At 41.2% G+C, this 12,424-nt stretch overlaps 1 protein-coding gene across 4 annotated transcripts; it reads left to right on the top strand.

Annotated features, from left to right (window-relative positions):
* Window positions 1-602: 602 nt before the first annotated feature.
* cnot4a (CCR4-NOT transcription complex, subunit 4a) lies at window positions 603-9,623 on the top strand. Of its 4 annotated transcripts, none has more exons than XM_030731834.1 (13): window positions 603-858; window positions 2,922-3,144; window positions 3,391-3,588; window positions 3,906-3,992; window positions 4,199-4,300; window positions 5,094-5,219; window positions 5,302-5,426; window positions 5,520-5,726; window positions 5,840-5,897; window positions 6,032-6,287; window positions 6,567-7,070; window positions 7,332-7,565; window positions 9,151-9,623. In XM_030731834.1, exons 2-13 carry the CDS (start codon window positions 2,971-2,973, stop codon window positions 9,474-9,476), a joined length of 2,397 nt encoding a protein of 798 aa, XP_030587694.1. In that variant the 5' UTR covers window positions 603-858; window positions 2,922-2,970; the 3' UTR covers window positions 9,477-9,623. The 4 variants fall into 4 exon arrangements, with proteins under 4 accessions (XP_030587694.1, XP_030587696.1, XP_030587695.1 ...); XM_030731836.1 differs by having other exon boundaries at window positions 2,970-3,144; XM_030731835.1 differs by lacking the exon at window positions 603-858 and adding an exon at window positions 1,357-1,505.
* The last annotated feature ends 2,801 nt before the right edge of the window (window positions 9,624-12,424 follow it).

Here is a 12,424-nt window from a genome sequence, read left to right on the forward strand (position 1 = left end):
AAATATATGAACCTTGAATTCAAAATTGAATTAGGGTCCTACAGAAAGCAAGCCATTGTTTTTATATAAATATTTTTCCTATTTATGTTTTAATTATTTTGATGCAATAACATGTAGAAGCCACATTTCTATATTGTTGGATAGATAAGAGATTCCTTTGTGGTTTCTGTGTCACAGTAACCATAAATTAAACACAACTTCCAACAAAATAACTTAAATAAGTAGAATAAATATAAAGCTTAAAAAATTAAAATACAAAATGGCAAAATATCCCGAGGCAAAAATGACAGTAGTAATTTCCCTTTGGGATCAATAAAGTATTCTGACTGACTGACTGTCTGACCAAAAATAATGTAGAAAATAAAATAATGCTGATAAGAAACTATCATCATTGTAATGCAGTGGAATGCTATGTAAAAGTTGTATATAATACCTAATTCAGTAACAAGAGCTGGATTAAAATATATACATTTTGAATCTACAAAATAATGACGAACTAAATTTTTAAATAAATATGTTGCAGTATAAAATAGAGCGGAAACTGTAAAAACTACATCTCCCAGAAAGCATCCGTTAATCTGCGCAGACTCAGTGACATTGAATACTTGCTCCACTCCCTCCTCCCAACTATAATGCTAGCTAAGATGGTGGTTTGAGCGTAAATTGTCTCCACAATACCAAGAAAAGAAAGGGGCAAAACATCTTTATAGCCTTTTAATTACAACAGAACAACACAACTACTGGAATCTTACGTGACCGTCTATAGATATTTTGACATTTCAGATACATTGGCTCGCAGTCCCCGCCCAATTTGGTGTGACTCCCTTGGAGAGGAATCCTAAGCTAAATACGGACAGGGTAAGTAACGCTAACGTTAGCCAAGCTGTTAGCTGGGCTAGCCAGCTTCCATTCTGCCTCAATAAATGAAGGACAGTTGTGGCTGTAGCAATTTTATTGAGTGACTGTAAAGTTTTTTCATGCTTCTTGAATTTCTGCCCAGCTAATTTTAATGCCGTTTGAGCAGTGACAGTTGTTTATAGTGCTAACAACTTGCTCCCAGTTCAGTGTTAGCTTATGTAAGGCCTCATCGTCTGCTCGGCTCCGAACCCCGTACACTCTGATGAGAAGGTAGCTTGCTAGCTATGGTTTAGCTTTAAGTAAGCTGTCACTTTTTATGTAGGGAGAACCATAACGTTATGTCAAACGTTTTTTTTGTTTTTTTAACTGCGAACGTCATTATTGGGTAAATTTCCATATCCACATGCTTTATATCTGTGATTAATATTGCAGTTGTCACTGAATACTTGGTCTCAATCGGACCGGCGTCTTTTGCCAGTTCGCAGCTAATGTTAGCTTAGCCCGTCGTTAGTCAAATAACATCTGTCATAACGTACGATCCAGGAGACAGAGCAGCTAAAGTTACCAGCTTGGCCAACGCGGTTCGTACACGACTTTAGTGGTGATGTCTGCGAGTGAAGCAGCAAAACGGCGATAGCCGTATACATGTAAGTTTATTTGCGAAAATGTTGCCCGGCACTAGATATCTTTAGTCTTTTAGGTTTTTATCGAGCTCTCCGCTGGGCTCGCCTGCTGGCAGCGGTGTTGTCACGTAGAAAACAGGCTGGTGTTTAAATGCCAACAACAGGCGATTCATTAGTAAATAAACACGTTTTATTGTATTTGTCTTTAACGGTCATCATGACGTGTCAGCCCAAGAAAGATACCACAACATCCGCATTATCACTTTGCGATCATTAGTTCTGTTTTTTAAGGCTTGGTTTGATACGTACATCAATTTGGCTTATTTTAGACACAGCTAGCAAAACCAGTGCCGCCCTATGCAAAGCCCTCAACAAAATGCAACACATCTTTCATCTCTGTGGAGGCCAAAATGACCCATTATTATTCAAGCCTTTTGTGGTCATCTTTAGAGGTGCTACTTATGACAGTTTCTCTTTGCTCGATGTGATACAGTCAGATATATCTAACAGTTATGGATGACTAAAGAAAATGACCACATACATTCATTTATTACTGACTGAAATGGTGTTCAGACACAAATGTCCTGCCATGGTTGTTGACACCCCTTTAATCTTTGAGGTATCACTTAAATTGACAAAATATAAAACAGCTCTGTGTGCAGCACAATGATTTTCACAACTGTATCACTAGGGAAGCACAGAAATTCTTGGCTGACACACTGTTTAAGATAAAAGTTTGGCCCATAGTGGATGCTGATGCTTTTGTGTTATTTATTTATTATTTTTTGGTCATTCCCCTTTTATGCCAGGGATGCAGAACGTCTTGACTAACTGTTTTAAACCTTTCAGGTAGTCAACAAGACTGATACCAATGTTTGGGCACTATATTGGTGCTCCTCTACAGTATGCTAATATTAGATTAAGATACTTAATCATTTTCCATTTGGTAGCAAGGATGGGTAGTTTGTTTGGATTTCAGCTGACTTGTATCACTGTGTATCCTGGGGTATTCAGTCAACATTATTATCAGCATAATTAGCGAGAGAAGCACACCATAAATATGTTGGGTGATGGTAAAATATTTTACAGTCATCAGACTTCCTCATTTTCAGTGTCACAGAAGTGACCAAAAACAGCTGGCACAGTTATGGCACAGCCAATTATGACATTTCTGGGGAGAGGCAGGGACACAGGCTTAAAATGCTAAGTGGTCCTAAATAACTGATACTTGAGTGTAGGGTCCCAAAGTAGCAATCAAGGAAAAATTTGTAATTAAAGTATTCTGGTGGGCTCACTGTTATATTGTCAGCCCTCAAACCCAAAGGACTATACCTTTCTGTTGTCTTGCTGACAATGGGTTCATTTAGTCCAAATATGTTGTTTGTTATATTCAGTCAGGTCTGGGTGAAGCTCTTATACTCTTTATTTATATTTTGGTAGCCCTGTGCTCTGTGATCAGCTTCAGTACTCACCCTTGCTGCGCCATAGGATGTCCCACAGCCCTGAAATGAAGGACGACCCCATGGAGTGCCCTCTGTGCATGGAGCCGCGGGAGATTGATGACGTCAACTTTTTCCCCTGCACCTGTGGCTACCAGATCTGTCGCTTCTGTTGGCACCGCATCCGCACAGATGAGAACGGCCTCTGCCCCGCATGCAGAAAGGTGACATGGATGTAGATACCGTTAAACTCATCTGGACAGGAGGATGATTTGTCTGTGGTTGGCTCAGCAGTCTTGCTGATGTTTTAAAATGCTAATATATGAGGAGATTCATTAGAATTACACAGGTGTAACTGTGTGCAACCACACCTTAAAGGTTTCAGTTCTAAATCAGTTTAAACTAATGAAATTGTTAAAGTGGGGGATATTTCAGTTCAAGTTGTAACTTAGTTTTTTGTTTTTGTGTAGCCTTACCCAGAGGACCCTGCTGTGTACAAGCCTCTGTCACAGGAGGAGATTCAAAGGATAAAGAATGAAAAGAAGCAGAAACAGAACGAGAAGAAGCAGAAGGTGACAGAAAACCGCAAGCATCTGGCCAGTGTCAGAGTGGTCCAGAGAAATCTGGTGTTTGTGGTGGGGCTCTCGCAGCGACTCGCCGACCCGGAGGTGAGTGTAGTGTCAGCACTAACAAGCTCAATGGCTTCAGCTACCTGTGACACTGGAGTGTTGGAACTCATGGTATTCAGTTTGATGTGAATAAGGCAGTGGCTGTGCTAAACTAAAGGCAGTTGCTGTGGATTTGTCCTTGACAAATGCAGTGAAGATTGAATGTACTTTGTTAGAGAATGATATATTTAAATATTTAGCACATTTAAATGTTTCTCCCTGCAGCCTTGTGCTTCCTGATTCTGTTGAATATTGTTTTTGAAAGAACTCCGTATACCCAGAACTTTGTGACGTGTATTGCTCTATTTTACCCACAGGTCTTAAAACGGCCAGAGTATTTTGGGAGGTTTGGGAAAATCCATAAAGTGGTCATCAACAATAGCACATCTTATGCAGGTTCACAGGTGAGAAGGGTGGATTAGGTTAAAAATAAATGTTGTATTTTATGGGTGTGTGTGTGTGGTTTGTTAGTTTTGTTTGTTTTTTAAAATTAGCTTGTTACAGAACATGTATTTAGTAATAATGAAATCATCCCTCGTAGCTATAAAAAGCTCACAAAAGTAATTAAACAACATCATTAGAGTGTTTACGTATGTGTTCTGTGTTTTAGGGGCCTAGTGCCAGCGCTTATGTCACTTACATCCGCTCTGAAGATGCTCTAAGAGCAATACAGTGTGTGAACAATGTGGTTGTTGATGGGAGAACGCTCAAGGTGAGAAGTTGACCGCAAAGTTTTTTGTTCATTTTTACTCATTTAAAGTACTGACCCTTTTTAGGGTACATAAACCTTGTAGTGAATTTATTGTCCACTTTCTTTCAGCTTCTGACTGTTTAACACAAACATTATATGCCTCTTTTCCACTGGTACCTACTCAGCTTGACTGCACTTGGTTTTTAGGGTTTTACATTTCCATTAGGACCTGGTACCAGGTACTTCTTTTAGTACCTACTCACCCGGGGTTCCAAGTGAGCTGAGTTGAGCCAAAAATGTGATGTCAACAGAATTCATGCCACTGATTAGCCAGGGAGTGATGTAACTAGATGAGTCATGAGAGCGACTCCTTCACAAGAGTCAGACCCGCTGTTTTTGAAACCTGGCAACGAGGGAAATGGCTACACACTAACAGATGTTGCAAACATTTTTGTGCTTGGTGGCTGATGACAGAATCCAGAGGTAGCTAGATGGAGCGACTGTGTGTGTTTGTGTCGCACACAAATGATGTCACAGGACTTTCGGGCTGCCTTGCTATAACGACCCCACGTTACTCAGTTGTAATTGAAAACAACCAAAACCGAGTAGAGTCGAGCTGAGCTGAGTAGGTGGTAGTGGAAAAGAGGCTATAATAAACAATCAAACAATCTACACAGACATATAATAAACAACGTAGATTGTGTAGCTGTGTGGATACACTTAGGAGGTCAAAAATTCTTTGTAAAGAATTTGTATGAATTTTTGTACAATTTCTTCTTAGTCATTTTCTCAGAGCTATTTCTTTCTTTTACAGGCTTCTTTAGGCACAACAAAGTACTGCAGTTACTTCCTCAAAAGTATGCAGTGTCCTAAACCTGATTGTATGTACCTGCATGAGTTGGGGGATGAAGCGGCTAGCTTTACTAAAGAGGAGATGCAGGTAAAAGTCTCTTTCTCTTCCTAAAATGAGAACCAATTGTGGTTAAAGGTTCTTGTTGACTCATGTTATGTTGTTTCTTTAGGCGGGGAAACATCAAGAGTATGAGCAGAAACTCCTCCAAGACCTCTATAAAATTAACCCTAGCTTTCTACAACCTCCAGCTTGTGGCACAGAGAAGTCAAAGAGTAAATCCAACTCCACACAGAGGTTGGTTTTTATTTATATTTTTATCTGTTGTATTTTTACAGCTTAATCACAGTGCAGTGCTTGATGGTCAATTTCTCTCCTGCTTTGTAACAGAACCAACAATAGCAATGGTAAAGATGGGTGGCCAACACTGTCAGGGCATAACAAACTGTCCAACGGGCTTTCAGAAGACCGCAAGTCCCCTCCACTGCTAGACTATCTAGACCAAGAAGTTATTACTTCAGATGGGTTAGAAACAGAGCTGGGTCCTGGCCAGCGTACTGCCTTGTCCCCCTTCTCCTCTAACTGTGACAGTAACAGGTAAACAGGCCTTTCTTCAGGAAAAGAGCTTAAGTATTGTTGAAGAAAACACTTGTGTATGTCTTTTGCAATCACTTTTTTTTCTCATCTATATGTAAATTTTCTGCCTGTAGTCCCAGTGACAAACCTCCAGAGTCTATCGGTATGGTAAATGGCGAGACTTTACAACAGGTAAAACAGCATTAACCAACCTCTGTGGTTCTTTTGTTTAAATATAAATCAGACTGAATCAGCAGTAGAAGGACAACTTCACAAACATTTGCTCCTTTCTTGTTTTCTTTTTTCTTCCTTGTTTTTTTTTTTAGATACCCACCAGTGACTCCCCCTCCCCTCCCCCGGGTTTAACTAAGCCCAGTCTGGTAGTGCCCATCAGCATGTCAGATATCACAGCCCGTTCGCCCTTTGAGGGTGCAGCAGCTGAGTCCCAGTCGCTCTTTTCAGACAACAGTAACTTCAGACATCCAAACCCTCTCCCTGCTGGCCTGCCCCCCTTCCCCAGCTCTCCTCGCGGCAGTTCTGACTGGCCTATGACTCCTGAACCACAGAGCCTCTTCGCATCAGGTACCGTAACACCAGGTTAAATCTAGCGGTCAAACATTTCGATTACCGGCACCTGCTGTAATACTGGGCCCTAATAACTAATGCAGTTGATGTAAATGTAACCAGCAAAATGCATAGTCAATAAGTTGCATTTACATTTTAATCTCTAATTAAGCACCAGCTAATAAGAATAAGGAAAAAAGAAATTGAAAAATATTGCAGGTGTAATCTTTATCATCTTAATGCACCAAGTGGTCCAAATCTTGTAGCTCCAATGACTTCTTTTTTCTCTCCTCACAGACACAATACCAGTGTCTTCCTCCACAGACTGGCAGGCGGCCTTTGGCTTTGGCTCTTCCAGCAAACAGCAGGATGATGACCTGGGCTTTGATCCTTTTGACGTAACCCGCAAGGCTTTGGCTGACTTGATAGAGAAGGAGTTGTCAGTACAGGATCAGAGCCCTTCGTCCCCTGGGCCCATCACCCAGGGGAGCAACCATGGTCTCACCTTGCCACCCTCCAACCCTAACCCCAGCGCTTCCCACCACTTCCCCAGTGGCCTGCCACGTGTCCAGCAGTTCCACCACCACAGAACCATCTACAGCTCCTTCAGTTTCCCCAGCACTCACAACAGCCAGGCCAGTCAGCAGCAGCCAGCTACCAGACACCCCTGGTTAGGCGTGCCCACACGGAATAACCTCACACACTTGAACCACTCAGCCAGTGCTGCCTCACACAGTAATTTCCTGGACCTGAATCTGCCCCCTCAGCACAACACAGGGCTGGGAGGGATCCCCATCTCAGGTACCAGACCCGTGGGTCACTTTGGCACCTTTCTATGTGACATAGAATCAGTACGTGTTAAAACAAAGATTAGATCTGCTATTTAATTTCACAGCACATGTATGCTGCCACATAGCATTATGATACTTGTTTCGATTGGCTTGTATTGATTTTTTTTATTTATTTATTTATTTTTTGATGGCAGATGCAGTTCTGTAGTTAACCACTAGTCTGTGATCAAAATACATGAGGAGCTGACATATCTGTTTTCCTCTCCTGCAGAAAACAGCAGCTCTATAGAGGGCTTAAATGTGAAAGAGTGGCAGGACGGTCTCAGAGCTCTCCTGCCTAACATCAATATCAACTTTGGGGGCCTCCCAAACTCCTCGTCCTCCTCCTCCTCTTCATCCTCCAACAGTGTTAACCACATTGGTGGGCCAGGTGGACCAGCAGGCATGTCGCACAGCCTGAGCTGGGATGGCACAGGCAGTTGGATGGACCCTGCTATCATTACAGGTTGGAAATTAGTTCAGAGTCCTTTATCAAGCAAAAGTCCAAAATACTTAGTTTCAGCTTCTGTTTGTTTTGTCTGCTTATTGATTAGCCTTAAAAGGCTGGTCTGTTAAAAATATCAGTAAACAGTAAAGAATCCATAAAAATCTGTACGTTTTCTTCAACGTGCGTTTATGTACAAGATACTATGAAATACTCAGATATTCAGTAAGGATTTTGAGACCCCCAAATGAAAATCACTAGCACTGTTAATGAAATTTATTTAACACAGTAATCACTGACACATTTAAGCTAGTTCAAAGATGTGTGCATAAAAATCATGGATGTTTTATTTTTCTTCACATGACATTAACTCATGGCTAGAGCCTTTAGATTCTCCACAGGTTAACTGTGCAGTTCATTTTACAGAAATCATGAGCACCAAAGTACACATTATTCAGATTTACTGGCACAATGCACTAAATACACAAGTAAACAGTGGTAACTCCCTAGCTCTGAAGTGGTCACGAAGTCTAATTATGTGTCTGTTCCCCAGTCTGTTTTTAACTATTTAGCCTTTTAAATCCAATAAACAAATCCAGTAAAGTTGTTTTTTTTCCCTTAAATATTCCAAATTGTAAATATAACCCATTGTTTGCTGTCTGACTGCATTGTTAGGAAAAACTAATATAATACATTTTCCCACTTACTGGGCACTGTTGAGTACATTTGTTTTAGTTTGTTGGCTACAAAATGAAAGTGTCCCTACTGGTATTCACCCAGTGACAGCCTGTGTAGTACCACAAGTCTTCCCAGTTAGCTTGTTTTGTGTCTGTCGAGGCCATGGAACTCAAGTTGTTGGCTTCTAACAAATCAGTTAATCATAACTGTAGGCAGTCACTTTCCATTTGGTAGCGAGGACGTTTAGTTTGTTTGGATTTCAGCTGATTTGTATCACTGTGTATCCTGGGATATTTGATCATCATTATTAGCAGCATAATTAGCAAGAAAAACACACTGTAAATATTTTTGGATTATGGTAAAATATTTTACAGTCATCAGAGTGCTTCCTTATTTTCAGTGTCACAGAAGTGACCAAAATGAAGAAAGTATGTAGAGATTTCATTGCTTTAGCATAAAGCACATTTACTAGTTATATCTCAGGTATGAATGATGACAGACAAGGACTTGATCAGATTAAAAAAAAAAAAACAAAACATTTTTTGATTGATATATATAAACTGATTTAGTTTGTGTCTGAACCACATGCTCAGGAAAAGCTAAAAGATATACCTTTCAAATAAGTTGCATTTATGCATTTACCCTTTTCCATTTGGGCATGTCATGCAAGTGAAAAATAGAAATGGATGAATTGTATGTAACAGGCTAGACCTTCATTGTTAATTGGGATCTTGTGTACTAATAATAGTAATATATACTTTTTGCTTTATAAAATGTTAAAAAATGACAAAAAATATTCAGCAGTGATACCACTAATCAAAGCAGCTCTTAAAAAGGCTAATATCTTTGTCTTCATGGTAGTTTTGTGTTGTATTTTTGGCATCACTCATCTCTCATTGTCCTCTCTGTCCTGCCCACCTGCCTGCAGGGATCCCAGCTTCAGCAGGCAGCAGTTTAGACTGCCTCCAGGACGATAACCCACCACACTGGCTCAAGTCCCTGCAGGCCCTCACAGAGATGGATGGCCCTGCCAGCTCAGCGGTGCCCACTCCCCAGCCCCTCCACAGCGGCCTCCTCGATGCCCACATCCCGCTTCATCACAGAGCCGGTGGCTGGGCTCCCTACCTCCCCCCTCCCACAGCCAACCCCGCCAGTCAGTTCCACTCCCCTCCCCCAGGCTTCCAGACCGCCTTCAGACCCCCGGGACAGCCCTCCACAGAGCTGCTACAGAGTGCCGCTGTGGACCGCCACTGAACACAGACTACAGCAGACACCCATCCATTGCCCCACTACCACTTTATACCCACTCATCCTGTACCCTCCCCCCTCCCCTCCAAATGTAATACACACCAATCTGCAGAGTATGAAAAATTAACAAAGTAACAAACATGCTTTCTTCTTTTTCTCTTTGTCCTTCCTTTTTGTCCACTCTGAAGGCATTTTTTTTGTTTTTGTTTGTGGCACACAAGTTATCAGTACCTTCTGTCTGCTGCCATCACCACTCCTTAGACCTAGTTCTGGGCGTAACATGGGATTCATTATGTAGCTTACTGTTAACGGAGAGCACAAGAATCAATATAGGATTGAGCACCCAGTGGTGACACGAGAGTTAACTCCACAAACTGGCAAATAAACAAATTAGCTGATGTGAGGTCTTTTTCTTTTAAAAGTAACTAATGATTAAGCATGAACAGCATTTGTGTTTTTGAAAGTCGAAGTCATGATTAGTTTTCGAGGAATGAAGCAAGCTGTGAATCTGCTCTTTGAAGCTTTGCCCCAAAGACCCTCATCCTCCCCAGTATAACAGGAGACTGTGAAACGGTTAACGCTTACAGCTATGTGGAGAATAAGGAGAGATGAGAGAGGGAAGCCCTATTCAGACATGGGATATGTGACATCACTGCTTTCATCAGTCTGTTAAAGTGAGTTGTCTTTTAGACTTAGGCCGCTTTTATATTTGTTAGTTCAGACATACCCATGAGAAGGGAGACAGATAAACGAAGAAGACTTCCTGTATTTGTGGCAATATTATTGTCAGCATCTCTCTTGAGAGGCTGACAATAATAGTGATGGATAAACACTGCTGTCACTAAGAGCTGTGTACCCTGCTTCTTGCACACTGGCATCGTGGCAGAGCTCTCTTTGGGAATAGGCAAATTGTATCAAAGAGGAATGTAGTAATTTTAAATGAGAAAAGGAGTGGATTAGATTAAATAATATGATGTACATGTAATTGCTGTTTAGAGCAGCATCTAGTGAGTCATCATCTTGTGCGTGCCCTTCTGCTAACATGCTTGTATGCATTTAAACTTCAAATTGATTTGTAAATGCTGCCAAGTCCGACCAAATAAGACGGTGATTGAAATATGGAAAAAGTGGCCAAGTAGACATTAAGCTGACACGTGAGCTTAACAACAGAAAGAAGCACATGTCTGAAGGGGGCTGGAGAGAAGAGGGGTTAGGCACTTAGCTTTTTTTTTTTTTTTTTTGAGAGTGGGTTTAAAAAAAAAAAAAACCTTAAAAACAAAAGGAAGCTGATATTTGGATAGTAAAGGTCAAGATGCAGATGACAGGGGAGTTGAGGGCACAGGCTATGCATGGGCTCCCTGTTAGGTAAGGACACAAATGGCCTGCTTAAGAGGCCACTTGGCTCACATTCTCTTTAGTTGGGGAGGGGTTCCCATAGGCCCCATCCTACTGGAGGGAAAATTTTGCTAAACCTCTGTATCAGAGGATAGAGCACCGCCTAACCGCAGGGAGCCAGGGCTTTGGGAGATCGTGGCACACATCCTGAGCACTAGGGTTAGACTCACAGTGCCACTGTGTGGTACCTACAATAGCTAGCCCTAACATGGACAGCCACCACATAGAAAGGACAACGAGTAGATGGATGAGGATATGTTAAATACTAATGAGGGTAATAAAAGGGGTTAACAGGTCCCTTTGTTCGAACCACGAGGGCTTAAACGAGGCCTTAAAATGGACATGAGAGAAAGGAGCTTGAGCAATAGGAAGGGGAGCATCAGTACTGCTGAAAAATATGCAATATTGTACGTGACTTTGACAACTGTATCTGATCATGTGTCACAAAGGAAGGTGCCGCAAGAAAATACCAAGTACTGTAGTAGTTATTTAAGGAGCCTTTAGTATTTGAAATCAATCTCTCCGACCACCGCCTTTTTTCTTTAAGTCTTAATTCTGATCTGTGTTCGCGCGCTCTCTCTCTCTCTCTCTCTTATCCCCATCCTCCCCCTGCTGTTCTCTATTTAACAGTATTCACAAAATGAACAAAGTCATCCAGGAGAAACCAACACAAAGTCATACAATGGGTTTTAACATGATGTTGCAAGGAAAAAAAAAAACAACAAATTTGAGGCGCTTAAAGGAAGTGAACTGTCCTCTGCAGGTCTGGAAAAAATGAACCTTAAATAAAACTAAAAACTTTGAGCTGGTGTTTGTCTGCTGTTGTCTTCTCATCTCCGTCTTTCTGTGTAAAAAAACAAACCTCAGGAAGCCTCACTTTAAATCGCTCCTCTCTTATTCCAATGTCTTCCACTGGGGGGCAGATCACTTTTTGTCAGTGAGGAAGCTCTGCAGTCAAACTTCAGTTGAGCACACAAGGTGACACAGAATGACACTGACCTCAGTTTTTGAGATGCACCACATTTTTCCTATACAGCATTTTCAGTGACTGAATGTAGGCTTGATCAGATTTTTTTGAGTGCCACATATTTTCAGTGTCCTAGCGCTGCCAGGAGCCGAGCATGTGTGCATATTGCCGTGCTTTAGTTTGCAGCTCTGCGCTCTCCCCGGCCAATGCAGCAGTAGATACCTGCTGCAGCGAGTTTTCATTTTTGTCTTGCAGGACTTCTGACGGACACTGGGAGGAGCACAGTTATTACTCCTACAGTGTCTATACTATTTCTGCAGTTAGCTGAATCAGATACCTCCCATATGCTTTGAATATTGTTTCTGTAGGAGACTAAGATCAAATGCATAATTTGAAATGTTTTAGTTTTTTTTTAAGATCTCAATTATGTCTAGAACATTTTTTTTATTAACAATAAATGTAACTTTTTAAAGTTTAACATGATAATCACAATTTGACAATTTAAGTCAGTTTAAGGTGTTACCATTACCTTCAACAGTCATATTTTAAAGTCTTCCAAGCTCTTTGATTTTTCTGTAGCCTGTACAAAAAT

The sequence above is a fragment of the Archocentrus centrarchus genome, chromosome 6 (assembly GCF_007364275.1).
Source record: "Archocentrus centrarchus isolate MPI-CPG fArcCen1 chromosome 6, fArcCen1, whole genome shotgun sequence".
Lineage (NCBI taxonomy): Eukaryota > Metazoa > Chordata > Actinopteri > Cichliformes > Cichlidae > Archocentrus > Archocentrus centrarchus.

What these genes read in the sequence shown, in the direction of transcription:
- cnot4a (XM_030731833.1), top strand. An exon ending in AAATCCAACTCCACACAGAG is followed by an intron (nt 5,427 to 5,519) that starts GTTGGTTTTTAT and finishes GCTTTGTAACAG; the next exon opens with AACCAACAATAGCAATGGTA. An exon ending in ACAGAGCCTCTTCGCATCAG is followed by an intron (nt 6,288 to 6,566) that starts GTACCGTAACAC and finishes CTCTCCTCACAG; the next exon opens with ACACAATACCAGTGTCTTCC.